The sequence below is a fragment of the Notamacropus eugenii genome, chromosome 2 (genome assembly GCF_028372415.1).
Source record: "Notamacropus eugenii isolate mMacEug1 chromosome 2, mMacEug1.pri_v2, whole genome shotgun sequence".
Classification (NCBI taxonomy): domain Eukaryota; kingdom Metazoa; phylum Chordata; class Mammalia; order Diprotodontia; family Macropodidae; genus Notamacropus; species Notamacropus eugenii.
The window spans coordinates 2,890,148-2,917,503 of record NC_092873.1 but is presented as its reverse complement, the minus strand read 5'-3'; the positions used below and the strand labels follow the sequence as shown (position 1 = coordinate 2,917,503).

At 52.2% G+C, this 27,356-nt stretch overlaps 1 protein-coding gene across 4 annotated transcripts; it reads left to right on the top strand.

Annotated features, from left to right (window-relative positions):
• The first annotated feature begins 1,124 nt into the window (after window positions 1-1,124).
• TNKS1BP1 (tankyrase 1 binding protein 1) lies at window positions 1,125-27,356 on the top strand. 4 transcript variants are annotated; one of them, XM_072638628.1, is made up of 12 exons: window positions 1,125-1,242; window positions 3,936-4,044; window positions 5,436-6,096; window positions 8,296-8,374; window positions 9,950-11,311; window positions 12,894-14,968; window positions 23,067-23,421; window positions 24,106-24,253; window positions 24,788-24,924; window positions 25,358-25,515; window positions 26,087-26,162; window positions 26,953-27,356. In XM_072638628.1, the coding sequence occupies exons 2-11, from the start codon at window positions 3,951-3,953 to the stop codon at window positions 26,145-26,147; spliced, it is 5,130 nt and encodes a 1,709-aa protein (XP_072494729.1). In that variant the 5' UTR covers window positions 1,125-1,242; window positions 3,936-3,950; the 3' UTR covers window positions 26,148-26,162; window positions 26,953-27,356. The 4 variants fall into 4 exon arrangements, with proteins under 4 accessions (XP_072494729.1, XP_072494728.1, XP_072494730.1 ...); XM_072638627.1 differs by lacking the exon at window positions 1,125-1,242 and adding an exon at window positions 1,973-2,027; XM_072638629.1 differs by lacking the exon at window positions 1,125-1,242 and adding an exon at window positions 3,469-3,549.

Sequence of the window (27,356 nt, the reverse complement as noted above, 5' to 3'; positions counted from 1 at the left end):
CTTTACTGGTAGAGGGAGTTTTCTCATTGAGAGTTCCCTTTACAAATGAAATCTGAACCAGGCCCTGTATTGAACTTGGTCCTTGTAATATATAGATAGGTCTTTAGATACCAACACCTGGTCCAGAAACTTGTTTGTTTCATGGAGCCCTTTGGCAGTCCGGTGAAATCTCGGGGTATTTAAATGCCTAGAATTACAAAGGAAGCAAAGCTTTTCTTAATACATGCCTATGTTATATATTCATATAAAATACACATACACGTACAAGCTCACAGAAGCCAGGGCGAGAATCACTGCCGAGGTGATTTGGGGTCTAAGCCTGGCTTTTGCCCCGGGGCCTGTTTGCTCCTCTGGAAGCTGAGGGTGGGGTCGTTTCCCGGGGCAGCCTTCAGCCCCGGGGTCGGAGCTGTTAAGGGTCACCTCGGTGATGGGCCTTCAGGTTTGCCCCATGCTTTTCGAGCCTCTCCCTGGGAGGCGCAGGAAAACTTGGTTGCGGTTACTTGGTTCCTGCCTGAGCGGAAAGCCTCGGGATCCGTCACTCTCCAGGGGCCCCTTAAACAACCTACTGGGCGCAATCGCGCCTGCGGCCCAGGCGTCCTCGGGGCCTCCGGCCAAGCCCCTCGGGGCTGCAGTTTCCTCATCTGTAAAGTCACAGGGCTGGGTGGGCTCGCCCGGGGGAGCGCTCGGGACTCGGTTTCTGTCCGTGTAAAGGCTAGGTGGGCACCGACGCTGCCCCCATGCCCCCGGGGAGGTGCGTAGGAAGCTGCTCTGAGGGGTTCCAAGGCTCCTCTCTATGGCGGCGCTCGAAGCTTGGGGCCACGGGGCCTCCGCTCCTCCGGCTCACCGCCCGGGACACTCTAGCCGGTCGCCTCGGTGGTCCCCGACCCTTCTGAAGCAGTTTCTGCGGCCTAGTGGCGCCAGTGGCGGGTGAAGGCCGAGTGCCCGGCGCGCCCCTCGTTTACATATTCATAAATAATAGTGGGGAAGGCGGAGCCCACGAGCCCTCGGCGAGGTTGGGCAGCCGCGCTCCGCCCGGGGGCGTTTTGGGCGGGGCCGACCATCTCATGAATATGCATGAGCGGTCTGGGGGCGGGACCGGGCGATGAGGGGGCGGGGCCTCACCCGGGACTCTCAGTAGGTCTGTCCCGCGGTGACGGCGGCGGCTGAGGCTGGGGCCGGGCCGGGGCGAAGAGCGGGGACGCGGGCCGAGCAGCGGAGACGAGCCGGAGCCCCGGGGAGCGCGTGAGTGCGCGCGAGTTGGGGCGACCCGGCGGAGGAGGGGGCGGGGCCCGCGCGTGGGGGGGGGAGCGGGAGGAGGAGGGGGCCGGGGTGGGGGGGGGGCCGCGTGGTCGGGGTGGCCTCGAGGGCCGCGGAAGCTCGTGCCCCGGGTAGGGGAGCTCGTGCGTGGGCGGGGGCAGGAGCCGGGGGGCGCACTCAGGCTCCCTCCCCAGAAAAGCTGGAGAGCTCACGCTCGAAGAGCCGCCGAGGCCGAGTCGCCTCCGAAATCCTGAGAAAAGCCGGGAAGAAAGAGTGGGAGGGCTGGGGGAGGGGGCTGGGGGCGGGGCGGGGGAGGGGGCCGGGGGCGGTGGCAGCTGGGGGTGGAGACGGGGCGGGGGACCTGCGGGAGCGACTTGGGCTGCGCCGGGGTGACGAGTGGCTTCCCCGCGTCCTCCCGCAACTGCCCCCGACCCAGGTCCCGATCCCGCGCCCCCCGGGGGCTCGGCCGCGTCAGTCCCCGCACCTGCTGCAGCTTGTCCTGCGTACGGCCCCGGCCCCGCGCTGCCTCCCCGGCCCCCCCCCCCCCCCCCCAGTCTGCAAGCCCGCACGGTATCCATCAAAGAACACCGACCCGGTGCTCGGCGCGGTGGGTGATGGGTGCTGGGACACAAAGGCCAAGGAGACCTCGCCCCCCCTTCGGCCTCCCCCCCTCCCCCCGGAAGGAAGTCGTTGTCCCCCTGGGGCAGGGCCCTTGTTCCAGACGGCTCTGCAGGCCGGAGTCAGGAGGCTTCAGAGCCGATCCCTTCCAGGTGCCCCCCCTCGGGTTTCCTTCCAGGGCTTGTTATCCATTGCTTCGCCTGGCCACCTATGGTCATCTAGACCCGTGGGCTCCTGACCCTGAGCTTGCAGGATGGACCTCTCTCCCTAATCCTTCTCCCACCTTGTTCTCAGTCCTGTCTTTCCTACTGCTCTTTACTCGCTCTGACTGCCCTTGTAGGTGAGACAGATTCTCAGTGACTCCCTCTTATCCTGGTAATTCCCCCTCCCCCCCCAATTCTTTCAGTGGTTAAGACCTTAAGAAGACCTACTGTTGGTTTCCTTTTTGTAAGAAATACCCTCTCCCCTTCTCCCCTAACCCTCCCCCCCCCAACAACATTGGCACCATTGCATTTTTTCTCCATGTAGGCTGCCTGACTTCATTCAGTTCCTTCCTGCTTTGTGAAGGGAAAGGGGGGTGTGTGTGTCAGATTTGCAAAAACCAGGCCCTTAGAATTCAGTGTGATTTTGTTTTTTTCCAGAGCCAGCTGGGGTGTGTGCCATAGAGGGATGGTTAGGCCCAGCCACCCCACCCAGTGGAGATCAGGTGCAGGTTGTGTGAATTAGATGATGGGAAGGAACCTTGAGACACTGACTGACCAGAGAGGAAAAGGTGCTAGTGTGTTAGATTCCCCCTCCCCCCCATCAGGTAGATAGGGTCCTGGTTCTGTGGGCTGGAGCTAAGAGGTTACAGGGTAGGATAGGGAAGTTGGAGCAGTTTGGGAGCCATCAAGGAGGTGACATACCAGAACGAGGGAAGTGTGGGAGTTAATGGAAAGGGCTAGGAATGCTTAGGAGGGTGAGAGGCAGGTCTGTCTGGTGACTGAGGCAAGGAAACAGTTCCCGTTTGATACAGTTATGTCCTAAATATGGAGAGAGTAAGGGAGGGGTGGACAGGAGTTGTCCACTCTCCAGGTAGGCTCTTTGAAGTCCTTGGCCTCTTTCTGTAGTGGAATGGTGTGGCTCGGCAAGCTTTCTTCCGCTGTGGCTCTCTCCTCCTCCCCCAATCCCTTCCTGTCAACCTGGAGGCCCATACCCAGTCCCAGCAGACCTGTCACTTCTTTAAAGGATGCGTAACCAGCCTTTGGGTCTTGGCAGCAGGAGTCAGGGCTTCTAGAGCCCTTACCCAGTTCTCTATGGGTGCAGGGCCTTCTCCTTCTGCCTCTTGGCGAAGAGCTGGAAATCCAGTGGGAGGCCATTGCTATAGCAACAGGCACAGGCCCTGGCTTTACCTCATCAAATTCCAGCCCGACGCCAAAAACGATTGAGAAATTTAAAAAAAAAAAAAAAGGAAAAATGTATTCCAGATGTTTACTTTTTATTCCCTGTTTTTCCGTGTTTGGATGGAGGCAGCTCTGACAGGGCTCTTGAGGGAGGGCTGGGGAGGCAAAAGAGGGGGGAGCCAGGGGGTGGGAACCACTCCCTGCTGAGGGAGGGAGACAAGGAAGGGACTGGGGCACCGGGGCGGAGCAGTTGCAGGTTGATGTGGAGCGGGTTTTTCCCGTCCCCCACGAGGTGAGGTGAAGTGATTCACGGGAAAGCTCAGCCTCTGAGGCCCAAGTGCCCCTTTCAGTCTGGTGCCCAACTTGGTACCCACAGTGGGGTGGGTGTGGGGCAGCTGTGACTGTGGGAAAGGTAAAGTGGGGTCCTGGTTAGGAGACTGGGCTGTTCCGGAGAGCTTTGGGGGACAAGAGGGCTTTGGAGTTGTTCCAGGGCCCATGCTTGCTGCTGGGTACCCCACTTTTTTCCCTTCAAGTTTTTTCCCTTTTCCGGAGTTCTCCTTGCCTAGCCCTCCGCCCTCTCCCCTCCCTCCCTCCCTGCCCAAATTCAGCTTCTCTTGACCCCTAATCCTGGCTGTCTCCTCTCCCTCTTTCTCCCCTGCTCTTGTGTTCCTTCTTTAGGGTTTGCTGCATGTGATGAATTTATCCACTCTCAGGGAAAGCTCCCCCATGGCTTCCCGGCCCCCCCAAGAGATGGAGGAGGAGCTGCTGCTGGCTGACCCAGTGCCAGGTACAGATGGGAATAGGGTGGAGCTGGGTGTCTGGGGAGGGAGACACTGTTCTCCCAGGAATGAGCCTGGGAGCCCATGATGGGAAAGCGGGGGCCAGAGGAAGCGGGAGGGGAGTGACACAGAAAATAGGAGAGAACTTTGGAGATGGAAGGAATTTGAGAGGGCATCGAGTCACACACTTCCTCATGAAGAAGTCTGGAGTTCTCTGCTTATTATCAGAGAGACCACTGCTTGAGGACGGGACAAGTGACTCAGGGTGAATCATGTCATTGGGAAGCAGGGGTGGAGAAAGCCCCCAGGTCATTCCTGACTGGCACTCCAGGAGGGTTTCAGCCCCTGCTCCACGGGATGGCCTGGGATGTGGAGGGTGAGCCAGGCTAGAATGAAGAGTGAACCCTATGGGGATAATTGGAGTCTGAGTGTCCCCCTTCCTCAGAGTACTGGAAGCCCCAGGAGGATTTGGGGGTACTTAGGATAAAAGAGGCAGTATTAGGGCACGAAGAACACTGGCCTTGGCATTCAGAAGCCCTCTCAGGGTCCTGTTGCTGGTGCTGAATGACTGTGTGGCCACAGGCAATTTAATCAGGTACTCTAAGCCTGTTTCCTTTTCTCTAAAAATAGATTAATAGGTAGCAATTATATGGTGCCCACTCTGTGCTACTTTGATAAGCATTTTGCAATTATTAGTAGGTGCCATTATGATCCCCATTTTACAAATGAAGAAACTGAGGCAGAGGTTAAGTGCCTTGCCCAGGGTCCTATAGCTAGTAAGTGTCTGAAGTTGGAGTTGAGCTTAGGCCTTCCTCACTCCAGGCCCAGCACTTTATTCCCTGTGCCAGCTAGCTCATATACGCAGCATGCTCTAGTATGTGCTTGACCAAATGTTGTGAGGCTGAAGTGACAGTCACCAAACATTTTGTACGTGGCAGGCCCCTTGGGGTTAACAAGAAAGGCAAAAACACTGTCACCTGCCCTCAAGAACCTGACGTTTTAGTGGTAGAGACATGTAAGTGCCTAGGTCTGACGATCTCTTGTAGCAAAGGGAGGGGAAGATGATGGCAGCCTGGGCCTGGGAGAGCGCTCCTGCATAAGGTAGAGTTGAAATAGTCTTGAAGAAAGTCAGAGGAAGTCAAAAGGGAGCTGAGGGGGTCTGATGGTGCTGCCCTAAAGGCCTCTGGCCTTAGTTTCCTCCTCTGCAAAATGAGGGGTTTAGATGAGACGGCCTATGGGGAAGATGGCTTTTAGCCCTGGAGCTGTGACTCTGTGGGTCTATGAATGTGCCAGTATTATCTTGTCGCCTCATTTGTGTTGTTTTCATTGACTTGGCCATCAGTGATGTGCTTTCCAACATCTCTCACATCTTCCCCTCCCTGCCTCCTCTTTTTTGTAGGGGACTCAAAGGCCAAACCCCCAGTAAAGCCCAAACCTGAGCCCCGGACGCTGCCTGCCAAGCCAGCTCTGCCAGCCAAACCCAGTCTGCTGGTGCCACTGGGGCCAAGACCCCCCCGAGGCCCATTGGCTGAGCTACCTTCTGCCAGGAAAATGAACATGCTGGCAGGACCACAGCCCTACAGTGGCAGCAAGCGCCCCTTGACCTTCTCTCCTCGGTCAGCCTCCGATGCACCTTCTGCCGCAGCTAGCCCCAGGGAGACCAGCAAGGATGAGGGGCCCCCAGCCACCCCTCCACCCCGCTGCTCAGTCCCGATGGGGGTCCGGAAGGCTCCTGCTCCTTTCCGCCCTTTGTCTGATCGTTTCTCTACCAGTACTGTGGAAGAGATCCTGGCCAAGATGGAGCAGCCCCGAAAAGAGAGCTCCTCTAGCCCTGACCGCTTTTGGGGCTCCCGCCTCACCTTCAGCCATGATGGCAGTTCCCACTATGGCCCAAGGGCCTATGGCCCACTGCAGAGCCCCGGGGACGAGGAGACAGTATCCCAGGAAGACCAGGCAAAGCCTGAGGAGGGGCAGGAAGGAGGCCCGAGTTCAGCTGGGCAGTGCCCTGCAGAGCCCCAAGGGGGCCGACCTGAAGGATCTGGCAGGATGCTTGAGGAGAGGTGAGTTGGGATATGGAGATGGCCTGGGGGAGTCCTTCAGCCTGATATCTTCCATGGTAGCCTCCCAAGCTTCTGCCTCCCTTACAGTCGTAGAATCTAGAGCTGAAAGGAACCGCTGTCTGAGGAACGTTGTATGAGCCTAGCCCCACATTTTAAGGATGAGGAAACAAAGCCAGAGGAGTGAAATGGTCACCCAGGTGGGAAGTAAGAGAGTTGAGTGTGAGGCCAGGGCACATCCCAGTTGAAAACCAGATCAGAGCTTTGGAGCTGGGATAGACCTTGCAGTTGTCTAGGCCCAAGATTTCCAGAGGAGACAAGCAGCAGGTGATAATTCTCTGTTGTATTGATTTCCATGGGGCCAGAGTCTCTTAATGTCACTATGCCTAGGACCTTCCTTTGCAGGCTTCTGGTATGTATGGGTCAGCGTAAAGCCCCTCTCCTTCACTGTCAGGGCTTCCTCTGAGCCGAGGAAAGGGATTTGGAGTCTGAGGACTTGGGTGTGAATCCTGGCTCCTTAGGCTGTGAGGCCTAGGACAAAGGATTTCCCCTCTTTGGGCTCCAGTTTCATTTGTCAAATGAAGGGACTGGACTAGAGACCTTTGAAGGTCCCTTCCAGCTTTTAATCTGTAATCCTCTGATGAGGAGGCTGTTTGTCCCCAAGCAGGTTTCAGGCCTTCAGGGACATGTGCTGTTATAAGGGGCCGCATGATAAATTGATATCTCACGAGTTGCAAGAATGGTATACAGAAGAACCCACATTTTATGTAACAAAATTAGGGATTGATGATTTATTTTACAGATGGCATTACCATATGGTTTCTTTAAATAGCAGATTCCTGCTCCCTGTCCTCCACCAGCCCCACGCCAGTGCATCTAAATCATGATTCTGTTGGCAAAAAACGTACTTACTTACTTCTTTTCAGGAATGCAGCAAACCTGTAACCCCCAGCCCTGCCTGCCTGTTGGGATGGGAGTTTGCAGTGCATTGTGGGCCCTCTCTCTGGGAGGGAGGGACAGAGCCCTAGGGGATCATAGCTGAGCAGCAGAGATGTTAGCTGTGACTCAGGCCCTTCCTCTGGGGAGCCAGCCTGTGGCAAAACTGCCCTTTTGGGGCCTAGTCCAGCCTCTTGTTGGGCTGAGAAGCAAGAAGTGTGGTGGGGTGGGGCTGAGCACTTTCACTTAAGCCAGACCCGGAAGGAGGAGACACCTGCTTAGCCAGCCTGGCATCTCTCTCACCTGGCTGAGGCAAAGGAATGGGGGTGGTGGCGATGACAGAGAGGTTAACCCTTCCCACTCTGGTACCAAAGCCTTGTAAGAAATTACCACCACAGCTGAGGGGACAGCTGGCCTTTCTTGCTGGGTAGAGGGCCCAGTAATGTTCCATCCCTGGAGATTTCCATCTCATTATTAAAGTCACAAAGCACCTTCCTCTCAACCACTCTGTGAGGCAATGTGTTTGACTACTAATTCTCATTTTATAGAAGAGGGAAGGAACTGAGGCCCAGAGGGCTTGTCCAGTGTTAGAAGGTGAGTATGCCGCTAGGTAGCGCCATGATGCACAGAGTACCAGGCTTGGAGTCAGAAAAACCTGAGGTCAAATGCTGCCTCAGACGTTTACAGAGCTGTGTAATCCTGGGCAAGTCACTTCAGCCTCTTTGCCTCACTTTCCTCGTCTGTCAGATGAGCTGGAGAAGGAAATAGTAAACCACTCCAGTATCTTTGTCAAGAAAACCCAAAATGGGGTCATGTAGAGTTGGCCACAAGGAAAATGACTGACCAGATGTGAGAACCAGACTTGTTTTCTCTCAGTCTGCCGGACTTACTTTAAACAAAGCATTAAGCTGGGGCAAGAATGAGCTTCTTCTCTTTCAGAGTGAAAGCATTTAACTCCTTGTAGGATGGAAGGCAGGAAGTGTGTATGTGTGTGTGTGTGTGGGGAGGGGAGCACAAGGGAGGGAAACCCCAGCCTTTGTCCTTAGGATTTCACCTTGAATGTTGGGGTTTGGAAATGGGAACCAGTAGCTGAGAGAGGCTTACTTCTAGGGAGCGTGGGAAGCATCCGGCCTTGGGCTGCTGAAGAATTGCACCAGATCTTGCTCTAGGTGGGGAGCTCCTTGTGGACTCTGCTTCCTTTCTTCCTGCTGTGACAGACTTCTAGCAGTCTGTATCTCTCCTTCTTGTTCTCCCACCACCCTACAGGCTCATCTCCTCTGACCTGACGTCCAACAGAGCCCCAACGTCTAGTGGAGACCTGGCAAGCACAGTGTTATCCCTTGAAGTAAGTTGTCCCTTGTCCTAGAATAAAATCATAGGACATCAGCCCTAGGAGGGACCTGGCAGAGACAGTGTCAGACCTTAACGTATAGTGTCAGGGTCAGAAACAACTTCAGAACAAACAACATCTGAGCCGTCTGTTTTACAGAAGAGAAAACCAAGGCCCAGAGACAGGGAGGACTTTTCTCAAGATCCTGATGGTAGTCAGTCAGAGAGCAGGGATGAGAAATCAAGGTGTTCTCACTACTAGCCCAGGGCCTGTTCCCAGCCTCGGAGACAATGCCATGGAGTCAAGTTCTGTGGTTTGGAGAGAAGGTGGGGCTTAATGTCTTCTGCTTCCAAAGTTGGTCCTCTCCCTTCTCGAAGCAGCCCATTCCCTGTACGGCATTCTAGGCCTTGGAGTGGAGTCTTCCTTAGACCCCAGGGCCTGTAGGGGAGCAGATGGGATGGCAGAGGAGATAAGGTTGATCACCCCCTTCGATTTCTGTGTAGTCCGTCAGAGCTGCTGGGCTGCTGTCTGGCTGGCTTGCAAGGCGAGGGAACCTTTGACTCATAGCCCTGCCTGTGGTAAAAAAGAGCCTGGGTGGGGCTGTTTAGGATGGGGCCCAGGCCTTGCTGAGTCTGACGGGAGTCAGCTCTGAAGGAGAAGGACCAGCACAGGCATGAGTCTTATGCTCCTTTCCTGTTGCCTCTGCCTCACGCTGTGCACAAAGCCATGCGCTTTTCCCATGGCCTTGGAGATGCTGCTACTGGACTTTCTTGCTTCCTCTCAGGTGCAGGTGGCAGCTGCTCTCAGGAACTCTCACTGAGTTCCTAGGGTTTCACAGGGTCAACTGCAGAGCTGAAAGGGATCTGCAAAGGCCTCTGGTCCAGCACCCTCTTTTTAAATTTTTAAAAAATTTATTTATTTTTAGTTTTCAACATTCTCTTCCATAAGTTTAAAATTTTCCTTGCCTCTCCCCTCTCCCCAAGACAGCATGCAATCCGATAAACTTCCTTGTTTTACAGATGAGGAAATTGAGGCCCAGGAGGTCCTAGGTCCTAGGATGTTAGAGCTGGAAGGGGCCTCTGAGGCCAGCTAGTCCAACCCCTCCTTTCAAAAATGAGGAAAATGAGGTACAGGAAAGTTAAATGACTTGGCCAGGGTCATGTTGGGTAGTAAGTGGCAGATCCAGAATTTGGACCAGACTCTGAAGCTAACTCTTTCCATAGACCCCGTTCTTCTCTTCCCCAAAGATAATAAAGCACCAGTGAGCCCTTTGAGGAGAGAACCAAATCCAACCGGAGCTTGTCCCAAGCTTTGAAGCAGACCTTCCCTTCTCTGTCTGGAAGGAACTTGTTCAGCGGGCTCTTTGGGGAGGCAGAGGAGTTAGGCAGCCAGATTTGCAGCTTCCTTTCTGCCCCTCACACCAGCCTCTTCTCCCCAAATTGTGGACAGATCCCTCTATTCCTGTCTGCCATCTCGACAAGGGGAGGACAGTGGCTTGGAGTGGAAAGAGGGAGCTGGAGGTCCCCCTGCCTGCTCCACATGCCCTGTTCATTGTGCCTAGATGGCTAATGACAACTTTTTCTCTTACAGGTTTCCGAGTCTTCAGCCCATCCACACTATGTTCCTTCTCCAGCCCCACCTAGTCCCATGCCTCCTGATTGTTGCCCTAGCCCTGTGAGGGCTCCAGGATCCCAGAGCCCAGCCCCCTCTGCTGAGGGACTCATCACATCCCAGAGCCCAGCCCCCTCTGCTGAGGGACTCATCACATCCCAGAGCCCAGCCCCCTCTGCTGAGGGACTCATCACATCCCAGAGCCCAGCCCTCCCCACAGAGAAGTCACCTGAACCCCTGAAATCATCCAGCCCATCCTTCCCATCAGGGGAAGGCTCCAGGTCCCCCAACTCAATCCTGTCCCCTGAGAAGACTTCTACCACCCCAGAGGCCCCAGGGTCCCTAAGTCCAGAGCATTCCCAGGTTACCTCTCCCCATATTCCACTTTCAGGGGGCCAGTTTTTGGAACACTCTAGAACATTTCCTCTGGGGGAAAAAGAGGAGGAGGGTAGAGAGTTAAGCCTTCAGCTCCCGCACCTAGAACAACGCCGCTTCTCCGAAGGTGTGCTTCGGCCCCCCAGCCAAGATCAGAGGAAACTAGGGGGGTCTCTTGCTGCCTTACCTCAGGGCCAGGGAGGAAGAGGTGATTTGGAGCAGCCCTTTGGGAGTGGGACAGAGTCCAACTGGAGCTTGTCCCAGTCCTTCGAGTGGACCTTCCCTACTCGGCCTTCAGGCCTGGGTGTGTGGCGGCTAGAGTCCCCACCACCCTCACCCATCACTGAAGCTGATGACTCGGGTCTCTCTGAGGGAGAGGGGGAAGAGGCTGATGGGGATCAGAGCTCCAGGCCAATCAGGGCTGCCTTCCGGGCTCAGAGGGAGAGCATTCACTGTGGGGTCCCCTGGAACCAGCAGGGAGATTACAGAAATCTAGCTTCCTCCAGTTCCCCATCAGATTTTCAGCCCAATGTCCAGGATTCACCAAGACTGTCACTGCTCCAAGCAGAGGAAGTAACTGGAACTGAGGAGCCAGTGGCTGGACTAGAGACTCCCCTTCTTCCCACTCCAGAGGAGGAGGCAGCCTTGCCCATCCTCGAGCCTGTTCAGGAACAGGAGCCTCCCCTTCCCCTAGCTCAGCCCTGCATCATGTTTGCTGATGCCCCTGTCCCTGAGCAGGCTACACCCTCCCAGGAAGATGCCCCAGACTTGGCAAAAGCTGAGACCATCCTGACTAGGCCTGAGGATGGGAACCCTCCAAGAATGTCACCGGAGTTGAGGGCCCCTGAAAATGATGCTGGCTGGCTAGATAAACTTCTGGCCTCACCACCTCCCAGTGCCAATGGTGCCCGGAAAGCAGCTGTGCCTGAGCAGTGTGAGACTCAGATACCCAGTGCCAGCCCTGAGGTGAGGGCTGATGGGCCTAAGGTGGACTGGGGCATAAAGGGGGCTGGCATTTGGCCTTAGGTGTTGGACCAGGGGCAGAGATTTGCTAAGATTCTTGTGTTACAGTGTGGGGCTATAGAAGGGAGAATCAGGATGTTAGAACAAGAGAATTTAGGGCACAGAACACTATAACTGAGAAGGACTTTAGAATGTGAAAGGTCAGAATTGGGAAGCCTCTGAGAATATTGAACATGAGAGTGGCGGTTGGGGGTGGGGGAACTTCAGAACATAGAGTGCCAGAGCAGGGAGGACTCTTAGAACATAGAGTGAGATCTAGGAGGAACCTTAGAACATTGGATGTGAGAGGTGGGAGGAACCTTAGAACATAGAGTGCCAGAGCAGGGAGCATAGAGTGTGAGAGCTGGGAGGAACCTTAGAACACGGAATGTGAGAACTGGGAGGAACCTTAGAACACTGGATGTGAAGGCTGGGAGGAACCTTCGAACATAGAGTGCTAGAGCAGGGAGGGCTCTTAGAACATAGGGTGTGAGAGCTGGGAGGGCCTTTAGCATTGTAGAATGTCAGAACTGGGACTTCACTTAGAATGCAGTATGCCAGTTCTCATTCTACCCCTGCTGCCCTTTAATCAGGCAGCCTAGGTTCAGGTTTGTTCTTCAGTTAAGTTTTTACCAGTTTGCCAAGCCAGGGGTGGAGCCTGGGAGAGGTGGTGTATAGGCCCTGGGCATCCTGCCATGGTGTTCCTAAGCTGCAGTGGGCAGGCAGGCAGGCTGCTGAGGAGGAAGAGGAAGAGGAGGAGGAGGAGAAGGGGTTAAGGGCTAGCCAGTAGGTGTGTCTGTCCCAGGATCTGTATGACTCAACTTGTTTCTGGGAGGGGCTGGCTGCAGCTGCGCAGCCTGGGCCAGAGTCTCAGGGAGCAGTTAAAAGTAGTCAGACAAGTCTGGGAGAAGATTCCTTCCTAGGGCCACCCTGCCACTGTCAGGCCTCACGCAGCACCCCAGGGTGGGTGGGGGTCATGGCCCAAAGTGGGGAAGAAAGCACCACGTCGATCCTGGAGCGTCTGCTGGCCAATGCGGCCCTGTGGGAGGAGGCTGGGCGGGCTCGCTTTCCAGATCCAACTCTGGTGTCTCGAGCCAGCAAACGTGGGGGGGTAAGTGTGGCCTGGGAAGACAAAGGTATCTTCCAACTTGAGGGTGTAGCATCTTTCCTCATCCACGTGCTGGGTTCTGCCAAGGACTGATAGGGTAAGGGTCTGTGGGGGAATTGCTAGGGAAATGGCTGTGGTGGAGTGGGGAGAGTCTCAAAGGAATCAAATGTGGACTCCTTTGTGGGGCCTAGGGCAAAGGAGATTCAATAAAGGTAGGGACAGTTCTTTTGGAATGGGGACTCTATAGGGCATGAGTGCCTTGACTTGGTGATATGATTCTTTCCCTCCCATGCCTGCCTCTGCCCCCCCAACCTGGACACAGCCACTTCTTCAAGGGGTCTTCTATCAGACAGAGTAAAACAGCTTCACCTTGAACCCTGTGTGTGTCTTGGATCTTACCTCTAAACATCATTTTAATTATCTTTTCTGCTTTTGCAGGGGCTCCTGGGATGGTCTCAGAAAGACCTGAAAAGTGAATTTGGAATTGGTGTAGACTCACACCCTAGCACCTTCAGCCCCTCTTCCACCTGGGCCAGAGAGGGCACCAGGGGCTATGGTATTGGGGGCTCAGGTTCCAGTGAGAGGAATTGGGTCATTGATGATGACCGAGTAGAGGCAGCACAGAGCCACCAGGAATGGAGCAATACCTATGGCATTGCCCAGCCAGGGGTAGAAGAGAAGTTTGATACCAGCAGTGGGGACCAGACAGAAGAGCATGTCCTAGGTGGGGATATTATAACCCAGGAATTTGGGAAGGCAGATCAGCTTGGGACTTATAGTAGCCAAGCTGCTGAGTTACAAGACCGAGAATTTGAGAAGAGAGACTTGCCTGGGACTTACAGTAGCCAGGCTGCTGAGTTGCAAGACCGAGAATTTGAGAAGAGAGACTCGCTTGGGACTTACAGTAGCCAGGCTGCTGAGTTACAAGACCGAGAATTTGAGAAGAGAGACTCGCTTGGGACTTACAGTAGCCAGGCTATAGAATTCCATGACCAGGAATTTGGGAAGAGAGACTGGATGAGTGAATATGGTGGCAGCAGCAAGAGAGATGTTGATTGCCTGGAAAGAGCCTTTGGAGATGGAGACCTGAGTGGTATGTTTAGTGTGGGACCCTCAGAGCAGCTGGATAAGGAATTGGGGAAGAAAAATCAAAGAGACAACTATTGTTCTAGAGAACCAAACAGGGAAGAGAGGTTGGAGAAAGAGCCAGAAGGCTTCTATTGCCCTAGTACTTCCAATTTACATGACCAAGAGCCTGAGGAGAGAGACTTGAGCAACTGGTCTAAGAGCAGTGATTCTAACCATCAAGAAGAATTTGGGAAGAACGACCAAGTGGGGATTCCCAGGAGCAATGATGTCAACCACCAGTCCAAAGAATTTGGGGAAAAAGATTGGCCTAGTGAATTTGGCCAACGAGATGTGAGTCAGACGGAAAGGGAACTCAGTCTAGGGAGACGAGATTGGACCAGTGACTTCCGAATTGAAGGCACAGAAAAGAGTGACCAATTTGGTATCATTGGGACCGATCGAGGCAGCTGCTCGGGCCTGGGCCTTCTTAGTGGCTCAGATACTACGAGAGGAAGCACCAACTTTGTGTCACCTGGAAAGATTATGATGGGACAGATGCAGTGGACTGATGATCTGGGCCTCAGGAACTTGGATGTATCTGGTTGTGTAGGATCAGAAGGGTCAAGTGAGAGCCGAGAGCATGGGGTTGGACAGACTGATTGGTCCTCTGACCTCGGCTTGAGAAACATGAATATACCCAGTGCTTTAGGGGATGGAGGGCCTGGGGAATCTAGGGAACTTGGAGTAGGACAGAAAGACTGGACCCCAGATCTTGGACTAAGGAACATGGATGTCTCAGAGGACATAGAGTCAGCAGAGCCTAGTGAGGCTAGAGAGTGTGGGGTAGGACAAACAGACTGGGTTCATGGCCTTGGGATGAGAAATGTGGATGTATCCAATGATATGGAACCTGGAGATCCTCTGTTGTCAAGGGAGCATGGCGTAGGACAGGCAGACTGGACACCTGACCTCAAGCTGAGAAACACAGACCTGGGGACGGGAGGCAGCCTCAGAGACCACGCTGTAGGACAAATGGACTGGACCCATGATCTGGGTTTGAAGAACATGAAACTATCTAGTCCCCTGGAGTCTGGGGGTTCTGGTGAGGCACGAGAATGTGGAGTTGGGCAGATGGACTGGCAGAATGATTTGGGGCCCCGGAACACTGACCTTTCAGGTAGCTTGGGTCTTAGAGGTCCAAGTAAAGCCCGAGAGCATGGGGTTGGCCAGGTGGACTGGTCTCACGATGTGGACCTCACAAGTCCTAGATTATCCAGTGGCCTTGAGGCCGGAGAGCCTTCAGAAGCCCGGGAGCTGGGAGTTGGAGAGGTGAGCCGGCCTGGCATTTTGGAGAGCCAATATGGTAGTGACTTCCCACAGCCTTTGGAGAATAGAGTGTCTGACTTCGGAATGGACTCTAGAGAAACCACAAACTCAGGAACCAGGTAAGGGAACCCCCATCCAGGGCAGAGTGGACTCTGTCACACTTGCCCTGGTGTTCAGGTGGAGATAGGAAGGCCTGCCCCACCACTGTTTTCTAAAGATTTTATTGTAATTTCCTCCTAAAGTTTGGGGGAAGTCAAAAATGGCTTATGATATAATGAGAAAGCTATAAAGTCTTTAAGATAATAGCGAGCATTATGTAGCAATTTAAGATTTGCAAAATGCTTTACAGATATCACCTCATTTTATCCTTGTAACATCCTTAGGAGGTAGATACTTTTATTTCCATTTTGCAGATGAGAAAACTGAGGAAGAGGTTAATTGACTTGTCCAAGTTTCACCCAGCTGGTAAGTGTCTGAGGCTGGATTTGAATTCAGATTTTCCTGGCTCCAGGACCAACACTCTGCCCACCACCTAACGGCTTCTAAGATAAGATGTTCATATATTGCCACCTAATATTTAGTCTCCCAAAATGATTTTGTAAAACTTTTCAATAGGAAGAATTTTCTGTAAAACTTCCCACAGTATCAAATTGTAGAACAGTTGGATAGGTCAAGGCACCCACTTGAGTGCATGGTGTATTTTGCCTCCAGAGGGGCATATGTACATCCACTTGGATGTAAAGGAAAGTGGTCTTCCTCTTAGGGACTTTGGATATAGAGGTTGGTATGTATGTATCTGTCTTAAGTAGGTCCCCAGGCTCTGGGAGTAAAGAGAGTATTAGTATTGGCTCTGGTGACCATTCATTTCCATAGAGGTGAGAAACCAGAAGCCTCCTGGCCTACTTCCTCTGGAGGCCCTGGGTAGAGGAGTTAAATCCAAAGATTGGGAGCTGGAAGGAAGTTGAAACCTGGCTTTTCTCGGCCTGGTGACCTGGGGTCCCAGAAGTGAGCCCAGAGAAAGAACACTTCTTTACTGAGAGGCCGAAGCCAATTGTTTTTGGGCAGAGTACACTCTTGAGTCACAAACCTAATGGAATGTTTTCCAGTCTGAAAAGGACACGAATTTTTAGGTATTGCCTGTATTTTTCCCCTCTTACCACATTTTTGGTTTTACCATTTCTTATGGTGCTGCCCCTTCCATTGTTAATGGGCTCCACTCATCACTTCAAAAGAATTTCTAAGTCAGACTGGAGTGGAAGCTGGGTCAGTGAGGATTAGGATGTGGTGCCTGGTGCTGTCTGAGTACGATGCTCGTTCTCACACTTTTCCACAGTGGTAGAATCCTTCAGACTTTTACTAAAATCTTCTAAAATGAGCCTTTTTAATGCCTTTTAACAAACACCGTAAGGCTCTTTAAAAAAAAAAATACCAACAAGAATTGGAGTGTTTCAATGTACTTTGCAGCAGAGTTTGAGAAACTCTGTAGAAAGAGATAGAGGAAGGAATAAGAGGACTGCCGTCAAGGCATGGGACACTGGTATGGGAAACTGAGGGATGGCTAGAGGAGGCTTTGAGGAGGGGGAGGTAGGCAGGGACAAGGAGGCTAGGAGAGAGAGGGTGAGACATGTGGGCAAGAAGGGACAGGTGGATAGAAAAGGTGAGGGGGGTGGGGCAGAGTTAGGAGAAGAAGGTCTGAGGTCTTGGGAGTACAGGAGGTCAGAGACAGCTGACAGGAACTTGGAGACAGGGTGGAGGAGTGTATAGGATGCTCCATTCCAGTGCTGGCTCTGCCACAACTTGTTGTGTGAACTTTAGGAAGGCATTTACCCTCTCTGGGCCTCAGTTTCCTGAGCTGTAAAATGGGGACTGTGCAGTTCAATGAGCCTTTGGTTGAAGTTGGGGAGAGAAGGCCAGTCAGCTGCTACTAAATCTTCCTCCTCAGCTTTCTCGATTTCCTGAGTACCTAACACCATGCACTTATTTATCATCACAGAATCTCCATGAAATAGGAACACAGAACATTAGAACTGGAAGAACTGTAGAGATTGCCCACATTTTACCCAGTCTTTTCTTTTTGCAGATGAGGGAACTAAAGCCCAGAGAGGGGAAACAATTTGCCCATTTCATAGCAAGTTATTGGTGGAGCAGGATTCGAACCCAGTTCTTCTGTCTATCCCTGCGGTGCTCTTATACTGCTCCAGGCTCCTTGCTATATCCAGCACAGCTCTGGGCCCTGCTTCCCCCTCCTTCTCTAAGATTCTGATAGTGCAGGAATGTCCTCGAAGCCTCCATGGATCCAGCCCCCCCACCAGAGGTGACCTGACATGCGCCAGACTGGGAAGTCCAGGGTCCAAATTTGAATCCTGGTTCATCCGCTTCATACCTAAGGGACACTGGGGAAATTTGTTCATTTTCTGTGCCTCAGTCTTCTCATCTCTAGAAAGAAAGCAAGAGTTTTGAACTAAATGATTCTTATGCCTCTTCCAGCTCTAAATCTGTGATTCTCTAAAAAGAGATTGAGGAAAGGGAGAAGGGGAGAACGGTGCCTTCTTTTGGGGGGCCTTGGACAGGGGGTGCTATAGGCAAGGCAATAAGCATTTATCATGAACTTACTGTGTACCAGGGGGCAGTGCAGTGGCACAGTGGGTGGAGAAATCTGACCTCAGACATTTGCTAGCTTTGTGACCTTGGGCAAGTCACTTCACCCTGTTTGCCTCAGTTTCCTTAGCTGTAAAATGAGCCAGGAAAGAGAATGGCAAAAACTCCAGTATCTCTGCTGAGAAAACTCCAAATGGGATCACCGAAAGTCAGACATGACTGATACAACAGTATTATGTACCTGGCTACTCCTGTGTTCAGTTCTGAGGTTCCCAGTCCCTGCCTTCAATGACCTTATGTTCTAATGGGGAAGGGCTGAGTGCCAGAGGCAGCCCTGGGGGAATGAAATGGGGTGGGAATGAAGGGTAGGGCTTGTGATTCTGGAAAGAGGCTGCTCTAAGCCCTAGCTTTAGAGCTCAGTTACCTTCTAAACTTCTCAGCTCATTTTCCTTTACTGATGTTCAGATAAACTGATGAGTGCCAATATTAGGCAGCATTTAGACTTTAGAGGATCATTGGGCTCTGGGTGGAAGGGGCCTAAAATGCCATCTGGCTCAGCTCTTTCATTTTATAGATGAAAATAAGTCTGGGAGGGGTGAAGGTGCTTGTTCAATGTTACCTGGGTACGAAATGTTAGGGGAGCCCAGGTGTTCCAAAATCCAGAGCCGTTGGTCTTCATTGTAACTTAATTCAAGGATCTCTTGTTTTATGAAGTGAAGCATCTCACTGTTGAAAGGAACCCAGTGGGGAATCGGTTTGGAAAGTCTGTGAAGCAGATGGTTTCCTTTCACTTCATCTAAATGCCTACGTTTATGCATAGACTTTCTTTTAAACAGTCCTACAGGTCTCTTCCAGGAGTTCTCCTTTGGATTAGGGAAGGATCTTCCCAACAGGGACTAAGGGAGATCAAGTTGCCCTCTGTGCAGAAACAGTCACACTAGGAGTAGGAGATGCTGGCTTGAGAAGAAAGAGCGCATTGCCATGTACCCCAGGAGGTAGCTCACTGTGATGACAGCTGGGCCTCTGTACAGCAGGGGCTTCCCACATCCAGGGCTCCTTCTTGCCCTGGGGGCTGTGGCTGAGCCCGATCATTGCCCCAGCTTGAGTGACCAGAAGTCTCTGGGTTACTTTAATGTGCTGGTGGTGTCATGTCAGGTTCTATCCTGTCCATGTGGGGATCTTTTTAGGGTCCATGGACTCAAGTAGCATCTCTGCAGGGAATTCCCAGGTTAATATATCTAGCCCCTGTCTCCTTCCTGAGCACCAGGTTTGCATTACCAATTGCCTTTTGGACCTCTTGAACTGATGTTCCAAAGGCAGCACAAACTCATCAAGCCCCAAAGGGGACTCATTCCCTTTGCCCCCCAAACATGCTTGCTCCCCAAGTTTCCCTACTGCAGTTTAAGGGCCTAAACACCCTCCCAGATGCCCCCTCTTTCTCCCCATTTTTTCTTTGTCCTCTCCCTTCCCTTTCTCTTCTCCCCTCCCTTCCCATCCTCTCTCCCCTTCTCCCTCCACCCTCCTCTCCCTCCTCCCCCACCTCTTCCTTTCTGCTGCCCTCCCTCCTTTCCCTTGGACTGGAAGTGGGATGGCCATTCGAGGGCCTGACCTTGTGCTGTTCTGTCCAGAGGCTTTAACCTGTTATCTTTGTCTAAGCTTGACACCGTTCAGTCCTGGGGGCTTACCACATAGGTGCTAGACTTAGTTCAGATACCTCATCAGCCTACTGCCGGCTCAAGTTTCTCTGCAGTCTCAGCCTTCCCCAGCCACAAGGATACAGGGTATATGCTTCTGTGCCCGGCTTAAGTCTTGTCATTTCCATGTCTCTTGTATCTGACTGCTTCTCTTGCCTCATGAAGCCACCACTTGGGTATGGGTTTCTCCCCCAACCCCCTCCTCTTGCCTGGATTCTTGATTGTTCTCTCTGCCTCACATCTCTCCCCATTCTAATCCCTTCTCCACTTGGCTGCCAGAGGGCTAACCTTGGCCCCCTTTTCACAGGGCCTCGTTTGGCCAGTCTTTCCCCTCTCATAAACTCTGGGGGCTCCCTGTTTCTTGTAGGACCAAAGCCTCACTTTGGCTTCTAGCTCTTCACAGCCCAGCCCCTTCTATGCCTCACTCCCCCTGCACACTGATCCACATCACTGGGCCTTGCTATGTTACCCAGTGCTTCATATCCTAAACCTGTACTGTATGTGTACTGCTTCCCCAGATTAGAATATTCTTCCTTATCTCCACCTCCCAGCTTCCCTTCCTTCCTTCCTTCTTCTCTTCCTCCCTTCCTCCCTGCCCTCCCTCTCTCTCACCTTTGCTCCCTTCTTCCCTCCCTCAGGAGGCTTTTCCCAACCTCCAACTGCTCTGGCCCCCTCTCTCAGACTGCCTTCCATCTGCTTGATATATATTTGTATGTACCTAGTCATTTGCATGTCGTTTCCCTCATTAGAATGTTAGCTCCCTGACTGTATTTACCTTTCTCTGTGTTCTTAGTGTTTAGTTCAGTGCCTGGCACATCGTAAGGATTTATTATTTGCATGTTGATAGGCCAAACTGGGAGAGATCTTAGAATGTAATATCAGAGATAAAAAAGAAATTCAAGACCATCCCCTGGCAGTCATTCTTGGCCCCCTCTCCCCCCGCCCCATAACACACTTGATTTATGAAGCAGGCTCAGAAAAAGGGGATTTACTGGTTCAGGGTCACCCAATGGGTTGGTACTTTTCTTAAAAATAAAATAATTTATTTTTAGCAGTCATTTTAAAAAATTTGAGTCCCAAATTCTCTCCCTCCCTCCAGTGTCTCACCTACTCATTAAGAAGGCAAGTGATATGATGCCAATTAAACATATGAAATCATGCAAAACATATTTACATAATAGCCCTGTTACAAAAAAAAAACAAGAAAAAAAGAAAGTGAAAAAATATGCTTTAATCTGTAATCAGAGTCCATCACTTCTCTGGAGGTGGATGGCATTAATCATCGTGAATGCTTTGGAATTGCCTTGGACCATTGTGTTGATCAGAGTAGTTAAGTCTTTTCACAGTTGATTGTCCTTGTAATATTACCTTTACTTTGTACAGTGTTCTCCTGGTTCTGCTCACTTCACTTTTTATCACTTTATGTAAATCTTCCCAGGGTTTTCTGAGACCATCCTCCTTTTCATTTCTTATAGCAATAATATTCCATCACAATCATATGCTACGAGTTGTTCAACCATTCCCCAGTCGATGGGTATCTCCTTAATTTCCAATTCTTTGTCACCACAAGAGTTGCCCTAAATATCATTGTACAAATTGAATCTTTTCCCTTTTTTTTTTGATCTCTTTGAGATGTAGAGTAGTAGTGGTGTCGCTGGGTCAAAGAGTATGCACAATTTTATAGTCATTTGGGGATAGTTCCAAATTGCTCTTCAGAATGATTGAGCCAGTTCACAGCTCCACCAAGGACACATTAATGCTCTAATCTTTCCACATCCCCTCCAGCATTTGTCATTTGTGAGTTGATGCTTGTGGCTTCCTGCCTAACCCTGTTGGGCCTCAGCCTCTGGATTGCCTGTCCCAAGGGCCTTGACGTCCCACTCCTGAGAGCCTGTTGGACAGTGTCTCAGGTTCATCCTTGATTTTGAATTGAAAGGGGCCTCAGTGGTCTTGTAGTCTAGCCTCCTTTTACATATAAGGAAAATGAACTATGTGCCCAAGGTCACAGAGGCAGGAAGGGGGAGTATGGGAGTAGAGTCCAGGACCTCTGGCTTAGAATCCAGCACTGTTTCCTTGTGTCCCCTGGCTGCCTGGGGTTCTTCTTAATCTACCCTCCAGGCCCAGCAGAGGATCTCTCTCTGACCTTGACTTCTCTCGGGTCCAGTGCCTTTGCCCTCTTCCAAGTCTGTCTGCGAGTCCTGACTCGGGAATCAGCAATTGTGTCCTAGGGCTGGCTCCACCACTAACTTGGCATTGGGACCCCTACTCTCTGGCTCTCAGCTTCTTCACCTGTCATGGGGTCATGCTGGACAAACAATAGTGGATGGTGTGCTGGCTCGACAGCTGAAAGAGTCGACTCCTGCCTCTGATGCTTACTGAGCAAGCCCATTTACCTCTCAGCCTCTGTTCCTCATCTGAAAAATGGGTATGATAATAGACCTTGTTTATTTAGGTATTTAGGTATTGGGTTGATGTGAGAATCAGATGAGATAATAGATGTAAAGTGCTTTGCAAATCTTATGGTTTTGTTTAAGTTATTGTTATTGCTTTATTATTTACCAAGCACCTTCCAGGGCTTAGAACCTCATTTTCTAGAGGATGAAACTGAATCCCAGCTTGCTCCAGGTCATCCGTCTTCTAGGTAGATTGGCCCCTTCCCCCAGCACTGCTCTTGTCCTTCCTGGTAGCCTCTGAAGTAGATGAGCAGGTTTGATTTGATGTGCTCAAGGGCACTGAGCCACTTAAGGTCTGGATCTGAGCCTGGCACAGGTCCTACTGACTGCCCGCCCAGTCCTCTGCAGGATGGGAGGCACAGGAAGCAGGGCTGGAGGGTGGGGGAAAGGAGTGGGGTCAGCTTTGGCCCCCTGTGGGCCTCTGAATTTTCCTTCTTCCGTGGGGTCCACAGAACCTCTCTGCCCCTTCTGTGTGTTTGTCTGGCTGCAGGGTGGAGCCTCAGACTGATGGACATTCACCTTTTCTGGCCATTCCAGTCACAACTGTTTGCTTCTTCCAACCCTTGGGCCAAGGGCATGAACTTTGTGTCAAGCTTGACTCCAGTGGGCACTGCTTAACAGCTTCCACTCAAGTCTTTAGCTGGCTTTTCATCTCTCACTGTTGCCTTTCCTACTTTGGCTGCCATTAGTCAGTGACTTAGGGAAAGACAAGAGCAGCACATGTGGTTGGTCTCTGTTGTCCCCTTCTTTTTGGTCAGCTTGTTGGCCTACATCCATCCTGGACACTGATCTTGCAACTGTTTCTAGCCCCAGACAGATGACTCTGTGTGCATGTGTGTGTGTGTGTGTGTGTATGTATGTATGTGCATGCATGCACATGTCTGAGTGTGTGCATGCCCATGATGCATATGTGTACACAGAGAGGATGTAAGTATGATCTGAACTGGATCTTCGCACTGGTCCCTGGAGACCATCCACTCCAGCCCTTATTTGTGACCTGGAGAGGCTGAGTGACTTACCCAACATGACACACGCTGTGAGTGACATATGCAGCATTTGAACGAAAGTCCTCTGACTCCTAGGCCACTCTCCGACACCCCCAGGGCACCTAGCCCCTTAGGGAAATCACAGAAGTTCCCTTTTACCTGGCTAGGACCATGAGCTTTCCAGAGTTCTCCTCACAAGAGCCTTGGCCAGGGAGACAGTGCAGAGAATAGGCTGTTCATGTCACAGATGAGGAAGCAGTGAGTCTTTCCTAAGGCCATGCAAGCATAAGCCTTGAAGGCAAGATGTGAATCCAGACATCTATTGCCCTTTTCCTTGTAAGATACTCCCTCCACATGTTGCTGCTGAAAGGTTCTGGGGACCTGGAGGGATTGGGGGGAGAATGGAGGAGCTAAGTTGGCATGGGGCATGCTGGTTCTGTCCTCCCAGTGGTGTTCCTTAATCCTCACATAACCCCTTCCCCACAGCCCCAGAGGGTGCCTTGCCCGGTCTCCACCTTCCGGCTCTCAGGGCCTGTTGCAAGATATGTTGGCCACCAGCAACGTTAGAGCATCTGCTGGCAGAGAGAAGGTAACCTCAGGCTCCAGGGGCCAGTTGGAAGAGGAGGAGGAAGAGGAAACAATTGCAGATGGTGATGAAGAGGAGGAGCCAAAGCTCAGAGAGGATCCCTTGCCTTCTTGCCGGCCCCAGCCTGATGGCGAGGCCAGTCGGACAGAGGAGATGGATGGCAGCTGGGCCTCCCGGGGGGATGGCCTGGCTCCCCCGAGGCTGTTTGAAAGCCCTCCCTCCGAGTTGTCTAGCCAGGACTTCTCCTTTATAGAGGTCAGTAGGTGGGCTCTGGGCTAAGGACTCTCCTTATGGGTTCTCTAGGTGGAAAAGATCAACTGCCCATGGCTGGGGGCAGTTAGATTCTCCTAAATGTTACGTCAAAAAATTCAAATCAGCAAGTGATTGTTAGGTGCTCACTATTTGCAGTGCCCCATTAAATCCTCCCTGAGCCTCTTTTGGGGATCCTTAGAGGACCCAACACATACTGGCTGTGTGACTTGGGTAAGTCCTTTGAGTATGGAGAAGGTATTGCTGGTGGCCTTGGACGTGAGCAGAGCTGGACAGATGGGCTGGTTTTCAGGGGCACAGAAGGACTTATTCCATGGATTTCCAAGGCTATGGATTTCAGAACTGGAAGGGGCCTTAAGGGCATCTCATTAATTCTCTCATTTTTCAGCAAAAACAGCACAAAGCTAGTGTAGAGTTCAAATGCCAGGTCACTGGCCCCCAATCAGGTCCCCAGCAGGAGAGTCAAGGGGTCAGAACATTTCCACCTGTTGTTACTGTACCTTTCAGGGGTACGCTGGTATCTGGAGAGGTAGGGCTGGAGATCAGTGGGAGGTATCCAGCATCAAGGCTGCAAATGGTCAGTTAGGAGAGGGCAGGAGGATTAGACTGGACCAAATCTGGGCCAGACGGTAGACTGAGGCAGGTTCAGGTACCCTTGTTTGGTTCTAGGACACAGAAATTCTAGACAGTGCCATGTATCGGAGTCGTGCCAATTTGGGTCGCAAGCGTGGGCATCGAGCCCCAGCCATCCGGCCTGGGGGTACTCTGGGGCTTTCAGAAGCTGATAATGATGCCTGGATCTTTCAAGATTCCACAGGTAAGAAAACAGGGCAGGGGTAGGGGTAGGGGGCGACAGAACAGAGCAGGGTTTCCACTTTGGGGGAGATTACTGATGTACAGCATAGGATAGTGCTGATCACACTAGTCTAGTACTTTAAGGGGGACTCACTGCCTTCCTCAAAACAATTCAGAAAGGTTAGTAGGTTAAGGATCAGTGCCCCCATTTTACAGCTGACAAAATTGAGGCACAGAAGGTTCAGTGACTAGCTCCATTTGATGGATAAAGAAGCAGACCCAGAGAGGTAGAGCTCTTAGCCCAGACTCACCAAGCTAGTAAGTAACAAAGCCAGTCTCTGAATCTAGTTTCTACCTTCCCTTCTCCTTCTGGTACCACACTGTCTCTGGACACTAGTTAACCTAAGAGCTGAGGTAGGGATTGGGGAGGATTCATTCAAAGGATTAGGTATAATGGACAGTCTAGAACCTTAGACATGAAAAGGATCTTAGTGATTCAGGGATGAGCCAGGGCAGGTCTGACTCCCTCTGCCCTATCCCAACCATTCGCCTCCAGAGCCGCGGGCATCTCGAGTGCCATCTTCAGATGATGAGGTGGTGGAGGAGCCACAGAGCCGTCGAACACGGATGTCCCTGGGAACCAAGGGTCTGAAAGTCAACCTGTTCCCTGGCCTGAGCCCCTCTGCTCTCAAGGTACCATCAGCAGTCCCCTGGCAGGGCTGGAGTGGGGGAGGTGGGCAGCGGGGTAGAGGGGGGTCTCAGGACACTTAGTTGGAGATGGACCTCTGAGATGAGGCAGGGCTAGAGCAGGTGGGATGATCAGAGAGAGGCTTCCCAGTACCTACACCCATCTAGGTATCCCTCTTGTCCCGGCAATTCCCTTCCTGTAGCTGTCACCCATCTCCTAGCTACCTGTCTAGAGTAGGATCTGGAGCTGGATCATTTCATCCAACCTCTTTAGTTTAGAGGAGAAAACCAAGGCCAGAGAGGTAAGTGACTTGGCCAAGGTCACACAGCTAGTATCTGAAGCTTTGCCATCCCAGGCTTCCTGCCCCCACTGGGTTTTCTCCTTCTCCTTTCCTCCTCTCCTCTTGTTCTACTTGTGATTTGATGTTTTAAAACACAGGCTAAGCTGCGTCCCCGAAACCGTTCAGCTGAGGAAGGGGAACAGGTGGAGAGCAAGTCAACCCAGAAGGAATCTGCCGTCCAGCGCTCCAAGTCCTGCAAGGTCCCTGGTCTAGGGAAGCCCCTCACATTACCTCCCAAGCCAGAGAAATCCTCAGGGTAGGTGGGAAGGGACCTGCCCCATATACCCAGAGAAACATTGTCTTGTTGGACCCAGATTGAAACAGGGCCCTTTAACTGAATAAAAGGATCCCCGTGAGCTGCATGGGGACTTAGAAAGGCACATACTAACGTTATCTGTGACTCAGGGTATTTTAATTTATTTTGTTAAATATTTCTCAATGACATTTTCATCTGGTTCGAACCCCCCCCCCCCCCCTTCCCCAGTGCATGTTTGTCTCTGTCATACTTGTGCTGTCTCTAAGCATCCTCTCATCCCCACCTAAGCTTCCTTCTCACCAGATCCACACCAACTTGTCTGCCTTCGGATCGACCTCTGCCTGCATCTCTCCATTTCAACTTGAGGGGACTTTGCCTTCTCTGAGGGGATGTGTGACATGGGCTAAAATCACCCAGTGGCAAAGCCTAGACTTGAGTCCCTTTCCCTCAACTTTCCTTCCATCCCATCCCAGTGCCTCCTCTTCTGTTTGGTGACTCAATGGCTACCCCACAACCCCAGGTTTTGCCCAGGAAAGGCTGGGGGCTTACTCTCTCTTTGTGCACTGTCTAGGTCCGAAGGGTCATCACCCACCTGGCTTCAAGCATTGAAGCTGAAAAAGAAGAGGGTCTGAGGTGACGCTTCTGAGGTGAGCTGGGGTCCCTGCCTCTGCACAGGGCTGCCTGGGGACTGTGCTCACCCCACCCCCTCCCCCTGGGAGCCTGCCGCACCTTGGGCTCAGCCAGAGCTTCTGGGCTCTTGTGTCTCAGGCCTTCCTAGTGTCATACTGAGGGATCTGGTCATCGAGGGGCCACCAAAGGCTCTAGGTTTTGGCTGCTGTCTGGTGGGTCTGAAAGCTCATTGCCAGCATGTTGGAGGAGGGTCTCCCCAGGAGTGAAAGGGTCAACTGAAGGTTTCCCAGAACCCATACTGCTGGCCAGCCTTCATGCCAGTCATCAGGAATGTTTCCTGGCACACATCCTGGTCTCATTATTCTCCTTTCACCAAAGCCCTGCTGGGATGCAGCATGGGGTGGAGGGGCAGAGGGCAGTCTGGCTTTGAAGGGGAGAGAGGGCATGCCTCCCTGGCCTGCCCACAATTTAGTATGTCACAGTAGCAGGGACTTGTGGTCTGTATCAGAGGAGAGACTGGTAGATCTGGAGGTGACTGTAGAGATCATCTGATCATCTCATTCATTCAAGATAGAAGTCTGTGACTTGCCCGATGTCTGTCTGCTGAGCATGTCACAGCCCCTTGAATTTCCATTAGTGCCAGTGTCACCTGCAGCAGGGGTCAGTTGGGCCAGAGGAGCCTTCTGGTGATGAGGGGCCTGAGCACCCCAGGCAGGGACTGGGGGTGGAAACCTTCCTGGGGGGCGCCCCTGAGCGGCCCAACCCTGGCCCAAACCCGGTAATCGCCCCCTCCTCTCTCCCTCACAGGTGGTTCCTGCCCATCTTCTGGAGCGGCCCAACCCTGTGAGGCCCTGGACCAGGGAGGAGGGCTGGAGCCCGGGATGTGGCCCCGCCTCCCACTCTAGCCTCCTCCCTCCCTGCCCGCAGGCACATTTATGCACTTTGTATCCCCACCTCCTTCCCCGCCCCCTTGAGATACTGTCGTTAGATTGGTTGCCGGTGTTGGCCCCGCCCTCCCTCAGCTCCATTTCTTCTTCCTCGCCCCGCCCCCACCCACCTTTGGGTTTTCTTTTGATACCACTTTATAACATTTTGATAAAAGCCTCTGATTTTTTGTAATGGGCGGTGGGCCACCCCCGCCCCCCAGGAGCCCTGTGGAGACCAAGGACATTTTGTCACTTGAAACAATAAAGTTTTTTGGGGATTGGTGA